At 52.7% G+C, this 21496-nt stretch overlaps 1 protein-coding gene across 2 annotated transcripts in view; it reads left to right on the top strand.

Moving 5' to 3' along the window:
- The window catches only part of PDCD6 (programmed cell death 6), a 40354-nt gene extending 22554 nt beyond the window's left edge, over positions 1-17800 (top strand). Inside the window, exons 3-6 of one of the 2 annotated variants that reach the window (XM_030927079.1) lie at positions 7667-7711; positions 9905-10057; positions 14109-14218; positions 17241-17800. In XM_030927079.1, the coding sequence (XP_030782939.1) occupies positions 7667-7711; positions 9905-10057; positions 14109-14218; positions 17241-17339 (407 nt within the window). In that variant the 3' untranslated portion in view covers positions 17340-17800. Of the gene's footprint in view, positions 1-7666; positions 7712-9904; positions 10064-14108; positions 14219-17240 lie in introns of both variants that reach the window. The other variant, XM_030927078.1, reaches the window with a different exon arrangement.
- Positions 17801-21496: the final 3696 nt, after the last annotated feature.

The following is a 21496-nucleotide window of genomic DNA, read 5'->3' as shown; positions in this document are numbered from 1 at the left end:
CAGACAAAAACCACGGGCCCACCCAGCTTCTAGTGACGATGCAGAGGAACTGGGACCCTCATAAGCGGGAGTGGGAATGGGAGGGATCCCGCCATGCTGGAACGTGGTCCGGGAGTTTCTTATTGAGTTAAGCACGTCCTTACCATGTCGATCCAGCAACCCCACTCCTGAAATTTCCCCCAAGAGAAAATCTAAACGTGCACACACAAACCTGCACTCAAGTGTTTAGGCCTCATGGCTTATTGCCAATAACTGGAAGAAAACAAAATGTCCATCAGCAGGAGAAGGTGTGAACCAATACGGATGCTTCTGCATAGGGGCACCAACCAGCAGTGGAAACATGCACCCCAAATGCCCCAGGTCTCCCAGGCCACATGCCCGGGGAAGGAAGCTAGTTTCGGTGGGCACAGGCTGAAGGATGCCGCCACATGGCACCTTGGAGAAGACAGTGCTACCGTGTCTGGGAGCAGGGCAGTGGTTTCAAGGGGCTATGGATGGAGGGGCGAATGGAGGCGCTCTCTGCGGCAAAGGCTGAGCACCTGCACCTCACTGTGGGCTGCGGCTGAGAGGCTGTGCAGCAAACACTGGCTTCAGTACATGCAGACTGAAGGAGGAAGGTGCCCACAAGTTAAAGACAGAGGGCGTCACCTCCATGAAACAAAAACATTAAAAAAAAAAACCTGCTAAAATTAAGAAAAAAACACAAAAAGTATTTCATAAGCGCGTTGGACTTTGAGTTGACACAATCTGCCTGGAAGCATGGAACAAACCACTGGCTTGGCGACCCCGGAGGGAGAGGGCAGAGGGTTTAGACCTCAACTGAAGGGCTCAGTACCTGGCTGTAGGAAATAACAGATTTCAAAAGCGACAGGGAGGAAATAATTTCTGCTGATGAGGTTGCATTTCCCCAGATAGCTGGCAGAGTAAATTAAAGCAATATAGTAAAAAAATGCACATCTTGATGGAATCTCAGGATCACGAGGTTGTGTTGAAGGAGATTTGAACATGTCCAGGAAAGAAGACAAATGAGCTGAATCTTGCAGCTGCCCTGCAATGGGGGGAAGGGCTGTGTGGCAGTGATTCTCCATGACGTTGCAGGAATTCTGGCTGGGTCCTCAGGAGCCTTTTCTTCTTGTCCACATTCACCTCCATGGGCTAGTGTGGGTACTTGGTGGTCATGACTGGACTCGGGGCCAGAGGCCTGCTGAGGCTGCTCTCCCTGTTCCCAAAATGCAGGGGTTTGTTCCAGATCCTACTGCTCAGCACACAGAAAGCCAGTCACTGAGACAATGGTTACTGCCAGTGAAGAAGGTGTGCATCAGGAGCTGCAGGCCAGGAGATGGGAGGTCAGCCTCAAATGCATTTTCCTGACTGACTATATAGCAGGGAAGAAATGTGACTATGTGTAAGGAAAACAGGAATTGGGGGGAGAGAGGAAGAGGAGTCGGTCAGGAGGAGGCAGGTGGCTGATCAGGCACTCATGATGGGTGAAGGGTTTGGTGTCTCACTGACCAGATGCCGTGATCTGGTGAGTCTCTGTTCCTTCACACTACCCGGGAGGCCTGATGGTCAGTTTCCTGAGAAAGGAACTCAGATAAGACACATGTCACATTCTCAAGTTTCAAGACCACAAGGATCCATTTCTATGTTATTCAGAGAAACCATGAACATCAGTTCTCTGGGACATTCAGGTCAGTTCAACACCAGACCCGATCTGCCATGACGCCTGCTGCTCGGCCCTCAGATAAAGTCCAGAATCCAGTGTCCTCTCTCCAACCCCAGCCTGGTCCCACACCCAAACCTCCCCGCTACGCCCTGGGCCTCATTGCTCTCCCGCCGCAGAGGGGTCAGGGAGCTGCACATGCCCCGCATGCACCTGGGCATGTGGCATATTTCAGATGCACCTGGTGTCACTGTTCGCACAAACTCGAGTGAGAAGAGATCCAAATGCTCGTTCACGGCAGATGGATGAGGATGTCTCAGCAAGTTCTTCGGGGGAGTCAGCCAGCGCAAGGTGAATGAGGGACCTCCGGAGACATGAATGGGTCTCAGACAGTGTGTGAGTGGACGAAGCGGCAAAAACACACACTGCTAGTTAATTCAGTTCTGTTGAGCTCAAAGTAGTCCACATCAAAAAGACTGTTTGGGGCTGCAGGAATTGAGTGTACAATCGCAAACCAGGCAAAGAAAGGAGGACCAGAGAGGTGAGGAGGATGCTTCCTTCAGGGGTGGAGAGACTATGACCTGGCATTGCACATGGGTCGGGGGGTGGGGGGGGCCGTTGAGGCCCCTCTTTGCTTCTGAGAGTCTGTTTTCATGGACAGTCTTCTACTAAATGTACATGGCAGCTTTTCGGGACCAGGGTCACCAGGATTCTTCTTTACACTTCCCCAGCCCAGGAGCCACCACCTCCACCAGCCCGTCCACATGGTTGAATCTCATCTCAGGCTCTCTGGAGCCCGATCCCCCCCACACACACCCTCCTGGTCTGAGCGTCTCACCTGCATCTGCACAAGTGCGTCGGAGAGGTGGAGTGTGTGGTGCTGGAGGCTCAGCCTGCACTGTGTGGGGCAGTCGCAGACCTCCGGGATGAATGAAGCATGAACGAATCCTGATCCTGTCAGCCCCAGCAGAACGTTATGTTAAAAACCACACCAGGATTCGTATATGCCAGAGGGCTGAACTTTTGTGTGTTGAAGATAATTCATCTTCCTGAATCACTGCAGATCTACCACGGAATAAACATGGGGGAGAGTAAGCGCTGACCTAACAGAACCTCATGCTTCATGCGTTACCCTTTAAAATTAAAGGACACTGACTTCATAATTGTGTTTCTCTTGTAAATGAGACTCTCATGGAAAAATCAGCTATGTAGGCAATAGTTTTGTATACCTTTAGATGAAATATCAATCCGATTATTTCAAGTGTAAAAGTGTTTCAGCTTTTTTGAGGTATAATTGCTATACAAAGAGCCGCACACATTTAATATGTGCACTTTGTTGAGGCTTGACCTGAGCAAACACCCGTCACCAAATTAAGCAATCGAGGAATTCCGCACCTCCTGGAGGCTTTCTTGCACCTGTGCCTGTGGTGAGAACACAGCACGAGATCTTCCCTCTCAGCCAATCGCAAACCGCCAGCAAGAAAAGAACACCAGGCCTCCTGGTGGACGCACAGCCTGAGATTTAATTGTTGATCTTTCTAACCTGGGGCTCACATTCTTCATTCAGAATATGGCAAGGACTGTAGAAGTCATCTAGAGTATCAATAGTTTGAAGTCGTTTAATACAAAAAGTATAGAATATACCTTTTGTCACATAGCAATAGGAAAATGAAAAAAGAAAATCGGCTTATGTTCTTTAATGGCTAGGAAAATATTCTTAAAAAGATATCTCATGCTTAGGTGACTCTAACAAATGACAAATTTATTTCTTTGCATAGAAATAAACAGAAGGTTAGACCCATGTAAATAAATGAAGCCTTTAAGGGTAGAGTCCCACAGATCACAGAACTGACCCAGCATCCAGCTCTGCTCACGATTTCAGGGAGTAATTTCCAGGGACAGGTCGAGCTGGAGAAGCTGGGGACCCTTGTAGCCCCCCTGTCTTTCCTGCCTCTAGGGTCTCTGAGGGGTGCCTGGAACGTTTCCTCTTGGGCTTTGAAGATCATTTCACTTAAACGCGACATTTTCCAGGTGCCATGGACCTGAGCCCAGAAACTTCACCCGTGACAGTGGCTCCCCAGGAGTGAGCACCAGGCACTGTCAGGGGTTCTCTCCCAGCACATTTACAAGGACTTGATGGGTTCTTCTTCCTTCAGGAGCAATCCCAGTGTGCAGAAGGAGGGGACGGGAGGCCTGGCAAATGCTCCTCCCCAGCTCCGTTCCAAGGTCCATGGGGCTCCGGCAGGCCCCACGTCTCGTGCAGATGAGGGATTAGGGTTCCTCCCTGGCCTCGCTGCTCTCAGGCCCTCATGGCACCCTCCCCACCCCAGTGCAGCCGGCGGACCCTGCTCCCACCCAGCTGTTCTCAGGACTCATCCTTCCAGGACGACGCCCTACCTGGAGCACCTGTTCCTGTGGCACCCCCAGTCCTGCACTGCAGCATTCACCCTGTCACCTCCATGGCGAGACCATCCTGGAACCGTGATCAGCCCATCGGTTTCATCCACTGTCCTCCTAGCCCATGTTCTGTGCTTGTTTCTTGTTCCCAAAACATCTTGGAATTACAATAAATTAACTTTTTTCAAGTCTCTTGCTTCTGAAGTGGGTTTGGCTTAATATAACATTGATGTATTTTTAAGGGGCATTTTTAAAGCTGTACTTTGAGAAATAATTCTTACATTCTTTTGAAGGTTTTTCTTTCTTTAAGATGGAGTCTTACTCTGTTACCCAGGCTGGAGTGCAATGGCGCGATCTTGGCTCACTGCAACCTCCACCTCCCAGGTTCAGGCGATTCTCCTGCCTCAGCCTCCTGAGTAGCTGAGAATTACAGGTGCGCGCCACCATGCCCAGCTAATTTTTGTATTTTTGGTAGAGATGGGGTTTCACCATGTTGGTCAAGCTAGTCTCGAACTCCTGACCTCATGATCTGCCCGCCTTAGCCTCCCAAAGTGCTGCGATTACAGGCGTGCGCCACCGTGTCCAGCCGGTATTTTTTTTTTTTAATCAAATACAGTTGAGGCTCTCTTGGAGATCCCATATTAAAAAGAACTGAGACAAATCAGACCTCAGAAGCAGGACAGTGCCCTGTGAAGCACATGTCTAGTCCCATCACTGTCCTTCCCTCACATGGGCCCAGGGATGTGGGTGATGGTATTTGTTGCCCTTGGTGATGGAGCAGATTTGATCTGCTTATGTGGGAAGGGGTTAACTCAACAGGCCTGGATTGCTCAGACCCTGCACGTTCCCAGGAAGGGCCCTTGGCTGGCTCCTGGGAACTGAGCTCTTGCAGTGTTCTGGCTGATGAGAGACACTTGAGCCATGTTGCACTTCTTTGCCTGGGTAGTTGACCAACAAGGTGATGGATGGCAAACACCTGCTTTCCCTGTGGTTGGCTGGAACTTCCCTGACTGACCCCCAGGTTCAGGAGAGCCTCCCTGGTCCGCACACGGCACTAGCCGTCCCAGCTCCTTGCTGGAGGAATCCAGTGCACCCTGTGTGACTCCGCTGGGAGGGGCTCTGGAAGCACCTGGCTTCCCCAGCAGCCCTTTCCCCTGGCTGGTTTCGTCTGTACCCTTTCAAGTTGGAGGGTGGTCTCAGGGACCCCCATGCAGTCTTTCATGCTTGCTTTCACCAGAAACTCACCTTGGCAGGGCTTCAGGGGAAGGGTTGGGATTTGGTGACAGATGACTCCATCGCCTTGGGCCAAGCACAGCATCTACTTAGGTTTTCAGGCAGATGCCCAGGTATGTCTAGCACCTAATGTAACTGAGGCATGAAATGTCTGTGCGCCACGATGCTTCAGCTTGTTACGGGCAGTTAGGCCTTGTGGTGGTTCTCTCTTGGTTTCTATGGAGAAGCCAGACCCTGCTGTGGTTGGCAAGGAAGGCGAGTGGAGACAGCAGGAGTGTCCATCCCTCAGCAGCCCTTTCTAGTGGAGCGGCTGCCTCTCTCTGATCCTTGATTCATCCCAGGGCAACCTCTGCTCCCCTGGGCAGTCCTTAGAATACTCCAGAAGACCCCAGTACAGCTGTCTGGTTCCTCCTGGACCCCAGCTCTCAGGAATGCACCATCTCTGCACTCTCCATGTGCCCATCCAGACGGCACCTGAGCTTCCCCATGCCTGCGCTGCAGGGTTAACATCTTGCTTGTTTTAATCTGTGTTGCTTTGATTGAAAACTTGTTTGGCCGTGTTATTTGCTGAGATGGCCCAGAGAAGCTTCTACTTATGATCAGGACACCTCACAGTGCAGCCTTCACTTGAGGACTTAGGTCTCATCCAGGTCCACACAGTCCAGGGCCCTGGACTCAGAAGACAGAGGAGAAGAAGCTTATGGCACGAAGACAGAGGATTGATTGCCCAGGAGGCTTCCAGGGGCTTTGGCTCCTGGGGCTTCTTGTCAGCGCTGGGTCAGAGCAGGTCCCCTTGTGTGCAGACACTAGGTTCCTGTACACAGCGGTGAAGAATGGGGGAAGACCAGATGGATTTGGGTGAGGCAGGGATGCTCCTTGGTGTTTAGAGTTTTCCTCTTTCTTTGCCTTGTGGATTCTCTGTAGTTTATCTTTGTTTTTTGTAATACTAGTTTCCAGTAATTCTGACCTTTCCGAATACCTCTCTATATATATACCTGCCTGCTCTCCCTCCAGCTACCTGTAAAGCCTACAGAAACGTATTCCTGCAGATTATCACTCTATTCAGCTTAACAGACGCTCGTGGAGTGTTGCTGTGTGTGTGCCACGGGTTCAGGGTTCAGGTGCACCTGCCTTTGCGGGAAGAGCACAGCTTCCCTGCATAACTGCTGGAGGGTGGGATCTTCCAAGGGGAAGTTGGGAGGTGCTCAGGCAGAGTAAATGGATTTAACTTCTGGGCTGGGAGAACATGGTACCCCCATGGAAGGCTCCCTGAGGAAGGAAAGGAAGGAGCTGGAGGGAGGGTATGTGTGTCTTAGGAGGGGACGCACTTCAGGTGAGAGCGGGCATGGCACTAGGAGGAGCCCCATGAGCCCAGAGTGATGACTCGTAAAGGCCTAAGGGACCGTGCCAGCAGGCCCCACCGCCTGTGCTCCACCAGGAGCCTGACACTGTTCTCTGAGATCGGGGGCTGTCTCTGTGTGCTGCCCAGGACTGTGGCAATTTTGTGTATAGAAAAAAAAAATGTGTGTCTAATACAGATGGGGTATGAGGAGAGCCACTGGTCTTTCCTGACATTAACAATATGTTTTTAGTTCATTTTTAGTGAGTATGGAAGTTATTGAAAGTACAGATCACTCTGAAAATAGGCTCTTGTGTGTGAAGGTCATCAGTGAATCTTCACCCTCATAGTTGGCAAATGGTTGTGAGTGCTCAAGAGTATCAGATTCTACAATGAATCCAAGGATAGCACAGCCTTCCTGTTGAGTTTCAAGGAAAATCGTATAAAGCCCAGACCGTAATTTGTCAGGAATGTTTGCAGTGTGGTGATGGATGTCTTCACCGTGCTTTGGGGTGATTGCTGAGGGAGAATGGAAGGAGGGGTCTGGTACTTGCACCTTTCGGTAGAATTAGTGTGAATGCCACAGCGACTGAGCTGTGCTCAGGTGTCTGCCGGCAGTGGTGGCCTTGACGATGGATTTTCTGAAATGGGAATTTGTGAAGTTCTCTAACAAAAGTGCGAACTTCTTAACTTGGCTGGTGGCTGCATCCTTGAAAAATTCCGTGTGTAAAATGATACAGAACCATTTCTCGGTTATCTGTTAAATAAGAGTGCGCGTCCAGCCATGATGACTGTGGACGGCCATGGAGGTCTGGCAGGCCACGGAGGACTCCCACACTCAGCAGGGTGTGACCCCACCAGGCAGTGCTTTGGCTCCTCCCAGGAGTCATGGCAGCTGACACATCACCTGGAGTGTCTAGAAAACCACTACCCTAGAGCCCCTACTGCCTTTCCCGGGCCTCCAGCTGTAGATCAGGAACTCAGTGTCCCAGAAAGATCTTCCTTTTACTTTAACTCTTGTTGTTTGTTTTCAGGCACATGGACTCCCTTTAATCCAGTGACTGTCAGGTCGATCATATGTAAGTATCGGCAGACGGACCTGCTTGGGTACCCGCTTGTGTTTCCTTTGTCTGTGGGTCCGTATCACTTTCCTCCTTTCTGGAATTCCACTTAGATGATCGTGGGCCCTTTCATCCCTCTCCCCCCGTCTCTACCTTTTCATGTCTCTCCGTGTATGTTTGCTTTTTTCTCTATTCTGATTATTGTTAATGTACTGTTTAACCTGTCCTTTCAGTTTCTAATTCTAAAGATGACATATATTTAAAATTTCTAAATTATTAGTTACTTTGACATTTGGGTGTTTTTGATAGACATTGCTTATTTATTTTTGTGATTCCATCCTTTATTCAAATATTTCATATGATAGTCTTCAGTTTTAAGAACATGTTTTTATTGAAAAGTGCTAGATATTTGTGACGTGGAGTTACTTGACAGTGTGTTTGAAGTCCTTGGGAGGGTGGTCTACAGCCGATTGTTTTTCCTGCTCAAGCCCGCACAGACTAACCAACTTCCTTGATGTTTCTGTAATTTTTGTTTGTTTTGTGGGTTCATGTGTAGCCTTAATGTGAGGGTCTGCATCATTTCTTTGGGTCCAGGGTCTCCCCAGCTGTACAGGTAGCCGGGTTTTTGCTTGTTTCTTTTAAGAGACAGGGTCTCCCTGTGTTGCCCAGGCCTAGTCTGGAATTCCTGGGCTCAAGCAATCGTCCTGCCTCAGCCTCCCAAAGAGTGGGGATTACAGGTGTGCACCCCCGTGCCCAGACGGTAGCTGGGGTGGGAGCTGCAGCTCCAGGGGCAGGCAGGTGTTCAGGAGAGTCATGTTTCCATCCCTGCCCCACTTGATTTCTGGAAGGTTCCTTTGCTGGGAGGTGCGGCCCCCTTCACGCCTCTTTAATATGGAATCCCAGGTTCAGTTCTGCCTCACAGGGACCACGCCAATGTGTCTCAAGGTTTCCCAGAGCAGCCTGGGGCTCGTTCCTTCATCTCCCATCCATGCATGCGGTTTAGTCTTGTGAGGATTCCCTGAATTCCTTGCGAAGCCCATGTGTGGTAAGGTGTCTGAGTCCTAGTGCTGGTGTAGCTGGGGGGCTTTTCCAGATGGTTGTGCCCTGCTGGTCATGCAAATGTCGCCACGTCAAACTGATGGAAGGAGAGAAAACTTGGAAGCATAGTAGTGGCAGCCTTTAGTGCTAGAAAAGGTGTTGATAGGTGGGGAGCTACCTCCCCCTCAGAGAGGAAGGGCCTGGGAGCCACTCCTCTGCGGAACCCTCACCCTGGTGTGCAGCTCACCCAGTACCCTTCCCTGCTGGTGTCTGGTGCACAGTGGGTCCTGCACGCACCAGCATCGTCCACACACACCTTGCACGTCGTGGAGCGGTCTTGTGAAAAACAGCCCCTGGTTGCACACGGGGTTGTGGACTGTCGGGAGGAGGCATTGATGCTGTTTCTCACAGGATTTTTTATCCTGTGGATTTTCATTCAGTTGTGACATATTTCCAATCAAACCAGGAGTAGTCGTATTGCAGTCCTATATTAACCTCTGTTCTTGAAAAGAGACCACGTGATTTATCGTTTTCTCTGCAGCAGTAATTCAGATTGAATTTTTCTATGGTTTTTAACCATATTGCGACTACATGTAAAGGTAGTTGTAGATTCTTTTGTATTTGGACCTGGAGTTAGACTGAAAGCAAATAGGACGTAGGCGAGGGTCTGTTTCTAATTAAAGCAGATTTTCCTGACAGGGCTGTTCCGAGCCTCCACCAGTGCCGTGGGTCCTGGAGGGTTGGAGGGTCAGCTCTGGGAATTAGATTCGTGTTCTAGGCCGAGACCCAGGAGCCAGAGGAGCTGGGGCCACTCACCCTCCGTGCACCTCGAAAGCTGAGTGTGAAGCTCAGCTCTTCTTTCCGTCCTGGCTGCGGCCGGATTTCCTCGCATATCCCATTGCACGGCCTGCCTCACAGCTGCAAGCACACCTTCTCATGGGACTTAGGGGGCCAGGGCTGGGGGACAGTCCCTCACACTCCCACCCAGGGCGAACGTGACAAGACTTTTAGGGATTTCGCCCCTATTCACAGACAGACATGCATTGCCCAGCCCCTGGTTCGTGATCAGCAGTGGGGCCCCGCCAGGCTCTGAGGGCTGAGGTCTGGTGGGAAGCCTCGAGTGAGTTTGCTGCGACTGATCTTCTGTTGCTTGACTGTTCCTCTCTGTCTCAGCCATGTTTGACCGTGAGAACAAGGCCGGCGTGAACTTCAGCGAGTTCACGGGTGTGTGGAAGTACATCACGGACTGGCAGAACGTCTTCCGCACATACGACCGGGACAACTCCGGGATGATCGACAAGAATGAGCTGAAGCAGGCCCTTTCAGGTTTCGGTAACTCACTCATATCCTGGCTTGTGTAGCGCGTTTCATTTTGGAACCTAGCAGCCGTTGAAGTTTTTTAAATCCTGTTGAACTTCACTGATTGTCTAACCAGGCTGTGTAAAGTTTTTGTTGACATCATGCAGGTTCATATTTGATATTGCTCATGTCGGAAGGCGATCCTTGGCACGGATACGTTTATGCAGTTTTATATCCAAAATGAGATAAGGGCTATGCAAGCCGTTCATCTTTTGTGAAGTGGAATGATGTTACGAGCAAAACTGAGAATGTGGCTTTTGAAATCATTTAAAAGTGATCCGTGAAAATACTGTGGGGCAGGGCAGCTTATATTTCATGATAGATCAAAACGTGTTGAAAAGGTGACAGTCAACCTAAGAAACAGCTGTCAGTCACCAGGTCCAAACCGTGCGCCTCAGAAGGGGCGTTAGGCAGAATGCGTGCCCATTCTCAAGTGTGCTCGGCGTCGCGGCGTGTATGCGCACACGTGTGCCGTGCACCTCAGAACAGCATCAGAGAGGCGGAGCACGTGATCATTCTCAAGTGTGTTCCGCAGGTGCGTACTGTGTGCATGTGTGCTCAACGCGTGTGCACGCACATGTGACAGTGTGCCGTGCGTCTAGGAGTGTTGACAGAGCCCGTCCAGAGTGCATCCATAGGGCCTGTCCACGGGGCTTCCTGTGTTAGTCTCAGGTCTGAGAGGAAGCAGGGGTTTTATTTACAGAGGAACAACGGACATGTTTGGGGCCAGCCTGAGGCTCTTGGTGGCTGCACCGAGATTCTAATCCAGGCAGATTTCATCTGGCCCCTGGTATGAAGCCGCTTCCGTGATTTACTTAAAAGGCTCCTTAGAAACAGTGAGGAAAATTCGACTCTACTTGAGTGCCTCTGAGATAGCTGGAGTCTCACTCACCTAAGCAGGCCGCCTCGCCTCGTGTTTCCTCCCAGCATGCACTTCATGGCTGCCTTTCTTTCTCTTTTCTTTCTCACCTTACAAGCTTGTCCACAGAGCTGGCTATGGACACTGGGTCTCAAGAAGCAGTTCTGAGCTGACCAGCTGCGAGCCAGGTTGGGCTGGATGGCTCTGAATCGGCACTTGGAATGCAGCTGACCTTGCTATGTCCTTGGGTGGGGGAAGTGGAGGGAACCCTGGCCGGCTCCTCTTCCCTGGGGCAGGTACAGAAGGGCTGGGAGGGAAGAATGCCACCCTCCACAGAGCGCAGTCCTGGGGCCAGGGAAGCCAGTGCTGCCAAGTGCGGCCAGGGCCCCATGGACTTCAGGACCAGCCTGGAGTTATTTTCAGACAAGCAACCTCTGGTGCCACAGACATCTTTTCCTAACCTTGTCAGGCCCCGGAGCTCCCTTTGCCTCGTGCCAGTGAGCACCGGTCCTCAGAATGCGCAGTGGAAGTTGCTACGGACGGTGCTCCCTGCTCTCTGAGGCCCTCTTCGTCCTGGTCTGGCTAAGGACTTCCCAGAAAACTGTGCTTAGCTGTGGTGGGAGGCACGGCTGGTCACACAACCTTCCTCGTGCCCCGGAGCGGGCAGGCCTCCTTGTGTTGCGCAGTGGCAGAACCCTTCCTGACCTCCAGGCTTTTCCTGGGGTGCAGTATCCCATCGCAGCGTTTTCTCTGCTTACCCTAGCAAGTTTCCTTCTGCGTTTGGTTCTTGATGTCCGGGGCCATCTCCCACATCTTCCGTGGAAAGGGACATTGTCATCCTTTTTGTATTTTGATTATTTCAAAAGATTTCCTATAATAATTGTTAGGAAGCTGGCCCCAGAAGCAAAAATTCTTCTTTTGTCTTGGCCCTTACGAACAAGTGTTCTGCTCTCAGATGAAGCAGGGAGGCTGCACTTGAGCTCAGTGGCCGGCACGAGGGAATCACCAGGGTGGTGGAGCCTGCAAGATTTCTCCCCAGGTGTCTCTGATGGGGCCATGTGGTGGATTTTATAATCCACCCATTCGTTTTTTTAAGCCTTTGTTGTTAACATCAACTGTGTGCCACGCTCAGAGACCAGAAGTGAGAAGGTGAGGAAGGCGTCCTCACATTCGGGCACCCATCACCCGGCACCGGGCCGGCTGACTCAGCACGTGCCGTTCGGTTGCCGTAAACAGCCAGTGAGATTCTCCCCTCTGGTGGGCAGTGGGTGTCTGAGAAAGGCAGTTGGGCGGAGAACAGTTCCTCCGCCATGGCCCTTTGCCACTGTACCAGGCCCCCCCGAGCTGGGGAGAGCCCCAGGGAGCCTCATCCTGTTGAGTGGGGGCAGCTTGTTTTTCCTTGGAGGTGGAATGGATGAGATTTCCAAGGAGGTCACGGCTCTGCTTGGCTCATTCACAACATTTCAGAGAGTCCGAAAGAGGAGAACGACCTTGGAAACGGGTGTGTCAGGGGCGGGCCCAAGAGTGCTGGTCGTCTCACATGGGCCGACTTTCATTAACAGAAACTCAGAAGCAGTTGCGGTTGGGTTTTGGCTTCTCAAATAAACATTCTTCTTGTAGTTCGTTTGTTCCTTTCTCATTTTACTAGTCTGACTTTGCCTTAGTTTTCCCTTCACTGTTACTGATGACCAAGGACGCTGGAAGTTAATTCCAGAGGCAGCAGGGTTGCTCCTGATGTCTGTGCAGACTGGAATTCCTTTTCCCTTTGTCAGCATCTCTGCTGTCCTTCCCCAGCCTTGGCAGGAGACCAGTAATGACCTCTGTCCCCTGTGCACCCCAGTGATGGCCTCTGTCCCCCTTGAACCCCAGTGATGGCCTCTGTCACCCATGTACACCAGTGATGGCCTCTGTCCCCTGTGCATTCCCAGACAGGAGTGTCCCTGTGGCCGTGTCCCAGGCTCTGTTCTCAGCAGGCCGGGCTCAGCCCCGGTACAGGGGCAGGGAGTGAGGAGGTGGGAATAGTAGGGACCAGAAGAAGTGGCAGCTGTTCACAACTCTGCCATCTCTTTCTGAATGTAACGGGAGGTCCTGTCTTCTCAGCTTGCAGGGAAAGAGGGTCCAAAGCAACTCCGCTGTTGCACGTTTAGGGACCCCTGAACTTAAATGGCAGAATGCCCTGATCACTCTGGAAGGCACTGTGTTCATGTGTGTGTGCTTGACTCTTTATCTGTGAAGTGGCTGTTTGTGCAGGTGATTAACTGTGAGATTCAGACAGTAGGTGCACACATCCCTGCAGAGATTCCAGCAGGACTGAAAACCAGTAAAAACAGATCGGCACCTGGATCTTGCCTCCTGAGTCAGTAAGGGTGCCGCAGTCACGAAGGCAGTGGGATTTCGAGGGAGGGAAGGGAAGGAGGCAGGCGGGGCATGCTCTCCAAAGTGCCCGAACACCCCTGCTGCCTCCACACATCTTCAGAGCCCTCTCCCTGTGGGAGGCCTTTTTCAGGACAGGCTCGGTGAACTGGAAACGAAATCCTAGCCCTTGGTGGCCCTGCAGTGACTTGGACCTTTCCGAGGTCACCCTGCCACTGTGCCCATCAGTCCCTCATGGCAGGTGGGGCACATCCCCCAGACACTCCCATTTCTTGACATTGACACTTTGTATAACTGGAAACCTTCTGTGAAATTTTAGTTTTCAAAGCATTGTCTGGTGACAAGCAACCCAGGGCAGCGAATCATTCAGAATTTTCTTATCTAGGTTAATAAACATAATAAAATCAATAAGGACTTTGAAAGTAACTCCACTGGGTTCACGAAACTGAGTGTGGCCGCTCTATGGGGTGGTGGTTGGTGAGTGCTTCCCTGGGGTGAGTAGTTAATTCACGAGAGTGACTAATGGCAACGTCCCACCCACTCCTCCTTCCAGGGTCATGGTCTCCAGGGGTCGCTCCATGCACTGCAGATGTGAGCTCATTACAGAACGACATATTCGGGAAGCGTCTCAGTTCTGAGTGCCTTTGAGTGAATTTGCACTTCCGTTCGCACCCAGCCTTGCATTGTGTGTGTTAGAGGCTGTGGGCCTTGGGAGGGAGGGGTGGGCGTTGGCACATACCTCCTGTCTCTCCCAGCCCTCTCTGACTCCGACTTTCACTCTTCAAGGCTACCGGCTCTCTGACCAGTTCCACGACATCCTCATTCGAAAGTTCGACAGGCAGGGACGGGGGCAGATCGCCTTCGACGACTTCATCCAGGGCTGCATCGTCCTGCAGGTGACGGAGTGGCTTCGCCTGGGCTTGTTGTGGTGGTGGGAGGGGTTTGCATGCCAGCATGATGCACCTGACCTTCAATCCAAGGAGTCAGACGTCTGTAGAATTAGTTTTTGGAGCTCATAAGAGTGAGTCTCATCTTTGGAGAAGTAGCTGGTTAGTGGAAGTGTAGACAAACATGTTTTCCTCCCCTTGGAAATGGCATAGAGCAGCCCATCTGGAAGACGCTATTTTTGCAGTATCCGGTGGGTTAGTTACACGTATGTTCTGGTGTTTTGATTTTTTTTTTTTTTTTTTTTTTTTTGAGACCGAGTCTCGCTCTGTCACCCAGGCTAGAGTGCAGTGGCACGATCCCAGCTCACTCTCACCTCTGCCTCCCGGGTTCAAGCGATTCTCCTGCCTCAGCCTCCCCTGTAGCTGGGATTACAGGTGACACCCAGCTAATTTTTGTATTTTTAGTAGAGATGGGGTTTCGCCATGTTGGCCAGGCTGATCTCAAACTCCTGACCTCAAGTAATCCGCCTGCCTTAGCCTCCCAAAGTGCTAGGATTACAGGCATGAGCCCCTGTGCCTGGCCAACGATGGTGTATTTTTTGCAAAAACTTTTATTTTGAGAAAATGGGCACGTTTTCTGTTGTGGTCATCACTGTGTCCTGCCGTCTTTGTGTGTGAGGTCAGCTGTGGAGCCTGTGGGCAGTCGGGCTGCCCTCGGTGGGGTCTCCGAGCTCTTCCTGTGCACATTAGTATCTGCAGGAGCTTGTAATGCAGCCTGACCTGCAAGGCAAGCTCTTTGGTGATGTCTCTCCTGCTGGGCTGTCTTTGAGAGCCACGGAGATGGAGAGCAGGGCTCAGGGGACCCACCTGGGAGCTCCACACAGACCCCTGCTGCTGTGTGCAGGTGGAGATCCCGGTCTCTACCCAGATTCCTCAAGGTCCTGCCTTGGTGGCCTCGCAATTCCGTGAGAGATAGGAACAGCATGGGGTTTTTAGAAATAATGGGGAAATTTGGAAAACGTTCCCAAATTGTTTATTCTATGTAACAATTAAAATGCTAGATCTGTAAAAGTGAGTTTCCTCTGATTTATGGATCCATCAGTCCCTGCTCTTTAGGGATTTGTTGGAGAACAAGGTCTGTGAACATGGAAGCCTCAAAACTCTATAGTGGGGGAGCCTTTCCTGCCCTTGCCTCTTGGGGTTCCTGCCAGGTTGGATGACATTTTCACAATGTTCTCTGAACACTTTCAGAAAAGTGTAGGCCGGGCCTGGTGTCACATGCCTATAGTCCCAGCTACTCAGGAGGCTGAGGCAGGAGAATCACTTGACCCTAAGAGGTGAAGGTTGCAGTGAGCCAAGATCACACCACTGCACACCAGCCTGGGTGACAGAGCCAGACACTGTCTCAAAAAAAAAAAAAAAAGGAAAAGATGCAGTGTAAAATCTCATTATGTACCGTGACTGAATTGCTGTAGGATTCAGATCTTCATTTGAGACTATGTTCTATAAGTTAACGTTGATCTTGTCTGAGCTTTCGGTAGCTGGAGTAACACTGGCGGCCTCACAGTGACCTCTCCAGCGCCTTCCAAGGCACATCCGCAGCAAGCGTAGCTCCTCCTGGGGGGTGCTGCCTCCCCAAGGCCTGGCTCCAGACTGCGTGGGGAGGACCTGACAGCCAGTTCCCATGCTGTCCCCACCCTTGGAGAGTGACCCTAAACACCAGACAGATGGGGAATGGGAAAGAAAAGAAAGCTGCAGACCACAAGTTAAAATTCCCTCAAAAACGTTTTGATTCGTCTGCTTTTTCCAAAAGGATAAAGGCTTTTCGAAAATTATTTTTTAACAAATAATATGAACACTTTTAGAAACCCTAGAAAAACACAATGTATTCAAAATAGAAAGAAAGAAAAATTACCCATTATTCTTTAAGCCAGCATTATCCATTGCAGGTGTTTGTGGAGTTTGGTGAGGCCGTAGCTGCTGCCAAGTCCAGGAGCCTGTGGCGTTCCTGCAGGGTTGTTTTTTTTTTTTTCCTTTGAGATGGAGTCTCGCTCTGTCACTCCAGCTGGAATGTGGTGGTGTAAACACAGCCCACTGCAGCCTCGACCCCAAGTCTCAAGCGATCCTTCCGCCTTGGCCTCCTGAGTAGCTGGGATCATAGGCGAGAGTCACCACACCCTGTCCACGTTCTGATATGCGAGTTTCTTCTTCCCTTGTCACATTTTCTTCTTCTTCTTCTTTCTTCTTCTTCTTCTTTCTTCTTCTTCTTCTTCATTCTTCTTTCTTCTTTTTCTTTCTTCTTCTTTCTTCTTCTTTTTTTTTTTTTTTTTTTTTTTTTGAGAGACCCTTGCTGTCTATCACCCAGGCCTGAGTGTGGTGATGTGAACACGGCTCACTGCAGCCTCAACCCCCAGGCTCAAGCGATCCTCACGCCTTGGCCTCCCAGAGTGCTGGGAGTTACCATGCTGGCCTGAATCTTCATGATATTTTACGGCTGCCCCAAGTCCATCATCTAGAAGTGGCACTTACTTAACCATCCCTGTTAGGAGGGTGTAGGCGGTCACCCTGTCTCTGCCGCTGACCTGGCCTGGACCCTCGGCTGTGAGGGAGGGGTGGGTGGGGCTGAAGGAGCCTGAAGCCCTCGTGATGTCACAAGATCCCCCGCTGTGTCCTGAGCTCCACATGGCCCAGGTGGCCCCACAGCAGGCGAGCCACTGGGTGGAGGGCCTCCACGGGAGGCGAAGGAAGGGCCCAGGCCCCCAGGAGACTCAGGAGACCAGGGCCTGGGATCAGGGGCTCGGTCAGGGGCTCAGCCAGGGCTGGACGTAGTGGAGCCAGCCCTGCAGCCCTGTGTTCTTCCCACTCCCACTGTCCGTGTGAACAGCTCCAGCCCCACCTGTGCCTCCCTGTGCTGGGCTCCATCAGGAGATGACGTGTGCCTTTCTGAAATTGGGTTCCTAAATGCCTTTGTCCCAGTGCACCTTGCTCCTTCTGTTTACTATCGAGATTTAAATGCCTGTTTTCTCCCCAGAGGTTGACGGATATATTCAGACGTTATGACACGGATCAGGATGGCTGGATTCAGGTGTCGTACGAACAGTACCTGTCCATGGTCTTCAGTATCGTATGACCCTGGCCTCTCGTGAAGAGCAGCACGACATGGCAAGAGCCGAAACGCCAAAGTTCCTGCCTGTGAGGGAATGGAACCCAGATGCAGTTAGATGCTGTTCTTCCTTTAGATTTTACCATGTGGGGACCCAGCTGTACATATGTGGATAAGGTGATTAATGTTTTCCAACTGTAACAGTAGTTGCATCATTATGATGCAGACATTGGATTTGCTGACTGTCTCATTGTGCCATGAGATAAATGTAATGATGTTTGAGGCATTCTGCTTGCAAAAAAATCTATCATGTGCTTTTCTAGATGTCTCTGGTTCAATAGTGGAAATGCTTTTATTAGCCAGTAGGAATTTTAAAATAATACGGAACTTGCACAAAAGGCTTTTCATGTGCCTTACTTTTTTAAAAAGGAGTTTATTGTATTCATTGGTATATGTGACGTAAGCAATAAAGGGAATGTTAGATCTGTGGTCTGCCTTCAGCTTTTCAAATCAAACAGGTCCGAGAACCAGGCCCCATGCCCTGGTCCTACAGACAGTCACTGCGTCAGATGTGCTGGCTCGTCTGGGACCTCCCAGGGTCCTGGACACCTTCTGGGACATTGTCCAGCCCAGCGTGCACAGCTCTGCCTGTGAAAAGCCAGAGGGACTCTCACCCTCTCTTCAAGAGGCTAAATTTCATAAAACTGCTCTGTTTGGGTAAAGAAATCCAATTTGGTGTAGCAGGTTGCGCATTTCCATCATTAATGATTTAGCCATGCTGTCTCCGCACGTGGCCTGCAGCACGTGGCCACCCAGTGCATCCCCCTGCTCACCTCGGTCCACTGCCAGTGCTGCCCGGCCCCCTCCCTGCCTCGCTGTGCAGCGCCGGGCCCCCTGGGTTGACACTCCTGAGCCCCAGCCTCATTCTCTGGACGCTTCCCTTCCACAGTGATGCGTCTGGTTTCGGGGCTGCAGCCTCTGCTCTCAGAACGCTGGCCTCGACGCTGCTGATTCCACACAGTTCTGCACCTCTTTTCTCTGTTTTGGTCTCTTGGGATCTGCTACCTGCTCAAATCCCTGCTTGGTGTGTTGAGGGGTGAGGGGCAGGGGGCGTGGATTCCTGGAAAAAGCCCCCAGTCTCTTAACGCTGGGCAGGTGTGTGCTGTGTGTGTGGAGGGGTTGGGGGGGGTGCTGGCCTGCATCTGTGCTCCAGATGAGATCTCCCCAACTGCCCACCTGCACTTGGCCTGGGGCCTCTGGATACGGATCCCTCTGGAGCAGGCGCTTCCAGCTCCCTGGGGATGGGAGGAGGAGGGATGTGGGCTTGGGGGTCTGGCTGCTCCCTCTGGCTACACCGCCAATCTGTGCTGGCCCCTTCTTAGGTGCCCAGGCCCCATGTGACCCCCGGGTTGGTGTGGGGCCTGCACTGCGCTGTCCTCATCTGCTCCTAGTTGGCTACTCTGCCGGTCGCACCATGGGCCAGGCTGCGGGGGGGTCCTTGCCCACAGCCGTCTGTGCTGCCTGTGGCCCTGTGGTCTGTCCTGCGGTCCTGGCTGGTGTGTGTGTCCCCCGGCAGCACCTGCAGCCTCGCTCCCTGCATCCCCTTGCAACCCCCACCCCTCGTGCTGGCACGTGGCCTCCCCTAGAACCTGAAGCCAGAGCTTGTGTGGAAGAAGTGGGTGGGGTATTCAGATTTCAGATTTGGGTTCTGGTGGGTGTCACTGATAAGAAACTGGGGATCTGTTGGCCTGTGCTGGCCATGGGTGGGGCCTGGCACCATGGGTTTCCCATCTGTGGTGCCCGTGGTTAGTGGATTAGAACATAACTGGACAGGAGGCCAGGGTGTGGCAGGGTCAGGCCCAAGGTATGTGGGGCTGGGACTGACCTTGTGACCTCAGTCATGGGGATCCCAGGGCAGTCTCTGAGGATCCCCAGCCATCCACGCTGGGTGCCTCGCTAGACCTTGACACCCCCATGACTCTGCAGTAGATGACCCCAAGCTCTACTCCATGAGGTCAGCTGCCTTGTCCAGGCCCCAGGCTCCCAATTTCATGAGGTCTTCCTCACCCAGGCCCCCACGGCCAGGCGCCCAGCAGCTTCTCCCTCGCCTCACGGGCACCTGGACTCAGTGTCCAGTAGCTGCACCCACCCCACCCTGGAGCTGCCCTCACTCCTTCTTCAGCCTCAGGCCTGTGAGGTCTCTGTGCTTGGGGTGAGGGCAGCTGCTGCGGCCACCTTGCGGCCCTCCCAGCCACATCTCCAGGCCCTTGCCCGTGCTGTCTCCCTTTGCAGTGAACAACCCCCACTCCACACCTGCAGCTTCTCTGGCCTCTGGATTCCTACCTGGGTCAGGGAAGCCTCTGCTACTCCGATGTGCTGCCAGCCCTGGTGAGACACCTGCCTCCAGGCACACGACCAGCGTCTGTCCTCCATGGACGACGCGGGCCAACGGCTGATGTGAGACACCTGCCTCCAGGCACACGACCAGCGTCTGTCCTCCATGGACGACGCGGGCCAACGGCTGATGTGAGACACCTGCCTCCAGGCACACGACCAGCGTCTGTCCTCCATGGACGACGCGGGCCAACGGCTGATGTGAGACACCTGCCTCCAGGCACACGACCAGCGTCTGTCCTCCATGGACGACGCGGGCCAACGGCTGATGTGAGACACCTGCCTCCAGGCACACGACCAGCGTCTGTCCTCCATGGATGACGCGGGCCAATGGCTGATGCTGAGGCCGATGTGCTCATCCTGTGTATCAGCTGCCAGGGAAGGAATGGTGTGTGTGTGCGGTTAGCTCCATATTCCTAGAAAGCAGGCAAAGGCAGGTGAGACGGAGACTTTTACAGAGAAAAGGTCAGACTGTGGATGAAGTTTCCTTCCTTCCTTTTCGCAGCAATGAGATGTTCCTCTGATGGAGATAAAGTGTGTGTTTCTCAGCACGTCACGTGTGTGGGACAGACGCACAGGTTTGTGGTATGCTCAGGTGTGTGGCAGATTCACAGGTGTGAGGTACACTCAGGTGTGTGGTGCAGGGACCCTCAGCTACTCTGCACATGGCTGCCATGGGGGCTCCTGATCTGCAGGCAGACTCTGGGACGCTGCCTTGGAGAGGGGCCTCCATGAAGACTCAGGAGAAAAGCTGCTGAGAATTCGGGAGCACAAGTTCTTCAGCAGAAGGTGAGGAGGGCGGTGGGGCCGCTGCACCGCACACTGGGAGGACCAGCAGGGGTAGCATGCTGGACAAATGCATGTCAGGGTGGCCTGCTGGCAGAGAAACCCCTGGATGCAGAGCCTGTGTCGGGCTGGTGGGCTGTGGCTGTTGGGAGGGACATTTCCCCGGGAGCTCCCAGCCACCAGGAGTCAAGGGGAGGCGGTGAGGAGCATCTTGGAGTGGAATTGTGGAGGGGGCACTCCCCTGCTGCCCTGGTAGGAGTCACTGATACAAAACTGGGGGTCCCTGGAGGGCAGTGAACTCATGAGTTGTGGAGGGTTCTCTGTGGAGGGGGTGCCGTGCCCCCCGCCAGCCACACTGCCAGCACAGACCCCATCCTCAGGCGCCTGCAGGGAGGGCCAGTCAGCTGCACACAGCCTGGGCCACGTGGGGGCAGTGCGGCTGCACCATAGAGCTCCTGGGAGCTGCTGACTGGGTGGACCTGCCGGACACAGCCATGGCATTTATAGCTACAGAGAGATCACAGAGAGAAGGGCCTTCACCCTTTCAGCTCTCCCTTGTCAGGCAGGCTGTGCCCTGTGACCCTTCAGAGCCTGGGTTTGGGGGTGGAGGAGGTGGACAGCTGACCAGGTGCCCGGCACAGGCCCAGCATGGTGAGGCTGGGTCGGGGAGGCCAGGCCAGTGTCGCTTGACCCCTGGTCCCAAGACCCAAGACAGCAGGACATGGGGGCACAGCCATCTCTGGGGGCCGCTACCTCCCTCTACTCTGGGTCCTCACACTCATCAGTGCAGACGTGGAGGTGCAGGTGCACGCCGTCCACCCTCACCTGGGGCCCCTGGCCTGTGCCTCCCCACGCTCCCTACCCTGCACCCCCCACAATCCTGTACTTCCCCCCATCCTGTACCTCCCCACTTCACCCTCCACCTCCCCCCCACCCTGCACCTCCCCACATCCTTTACCTCCCTCCCTCATCCTGCACCTCCCTCCATCCTTCACCTTCCTCCT

This window comes from Rhinopithecus roxellana, chromosome 3 (genome assembly GCF_007565055.1).
Source record: "Rhinopithecus roxellana isolate Shanxi Qingling chromosome 3, ASM756505v1, whole genome shotgun sequence".
Taxonomy (NCBI): domain Eukaryota; kingdom Metazoa; phylum Chordata; class Mammalia; order Primates; family Cercopithecidae; genus Rhinopithecus; species Rhinopithecus roxellana.
This window is presented reverse-complemented; position numbering and strand designations above follow the sequence as displayed.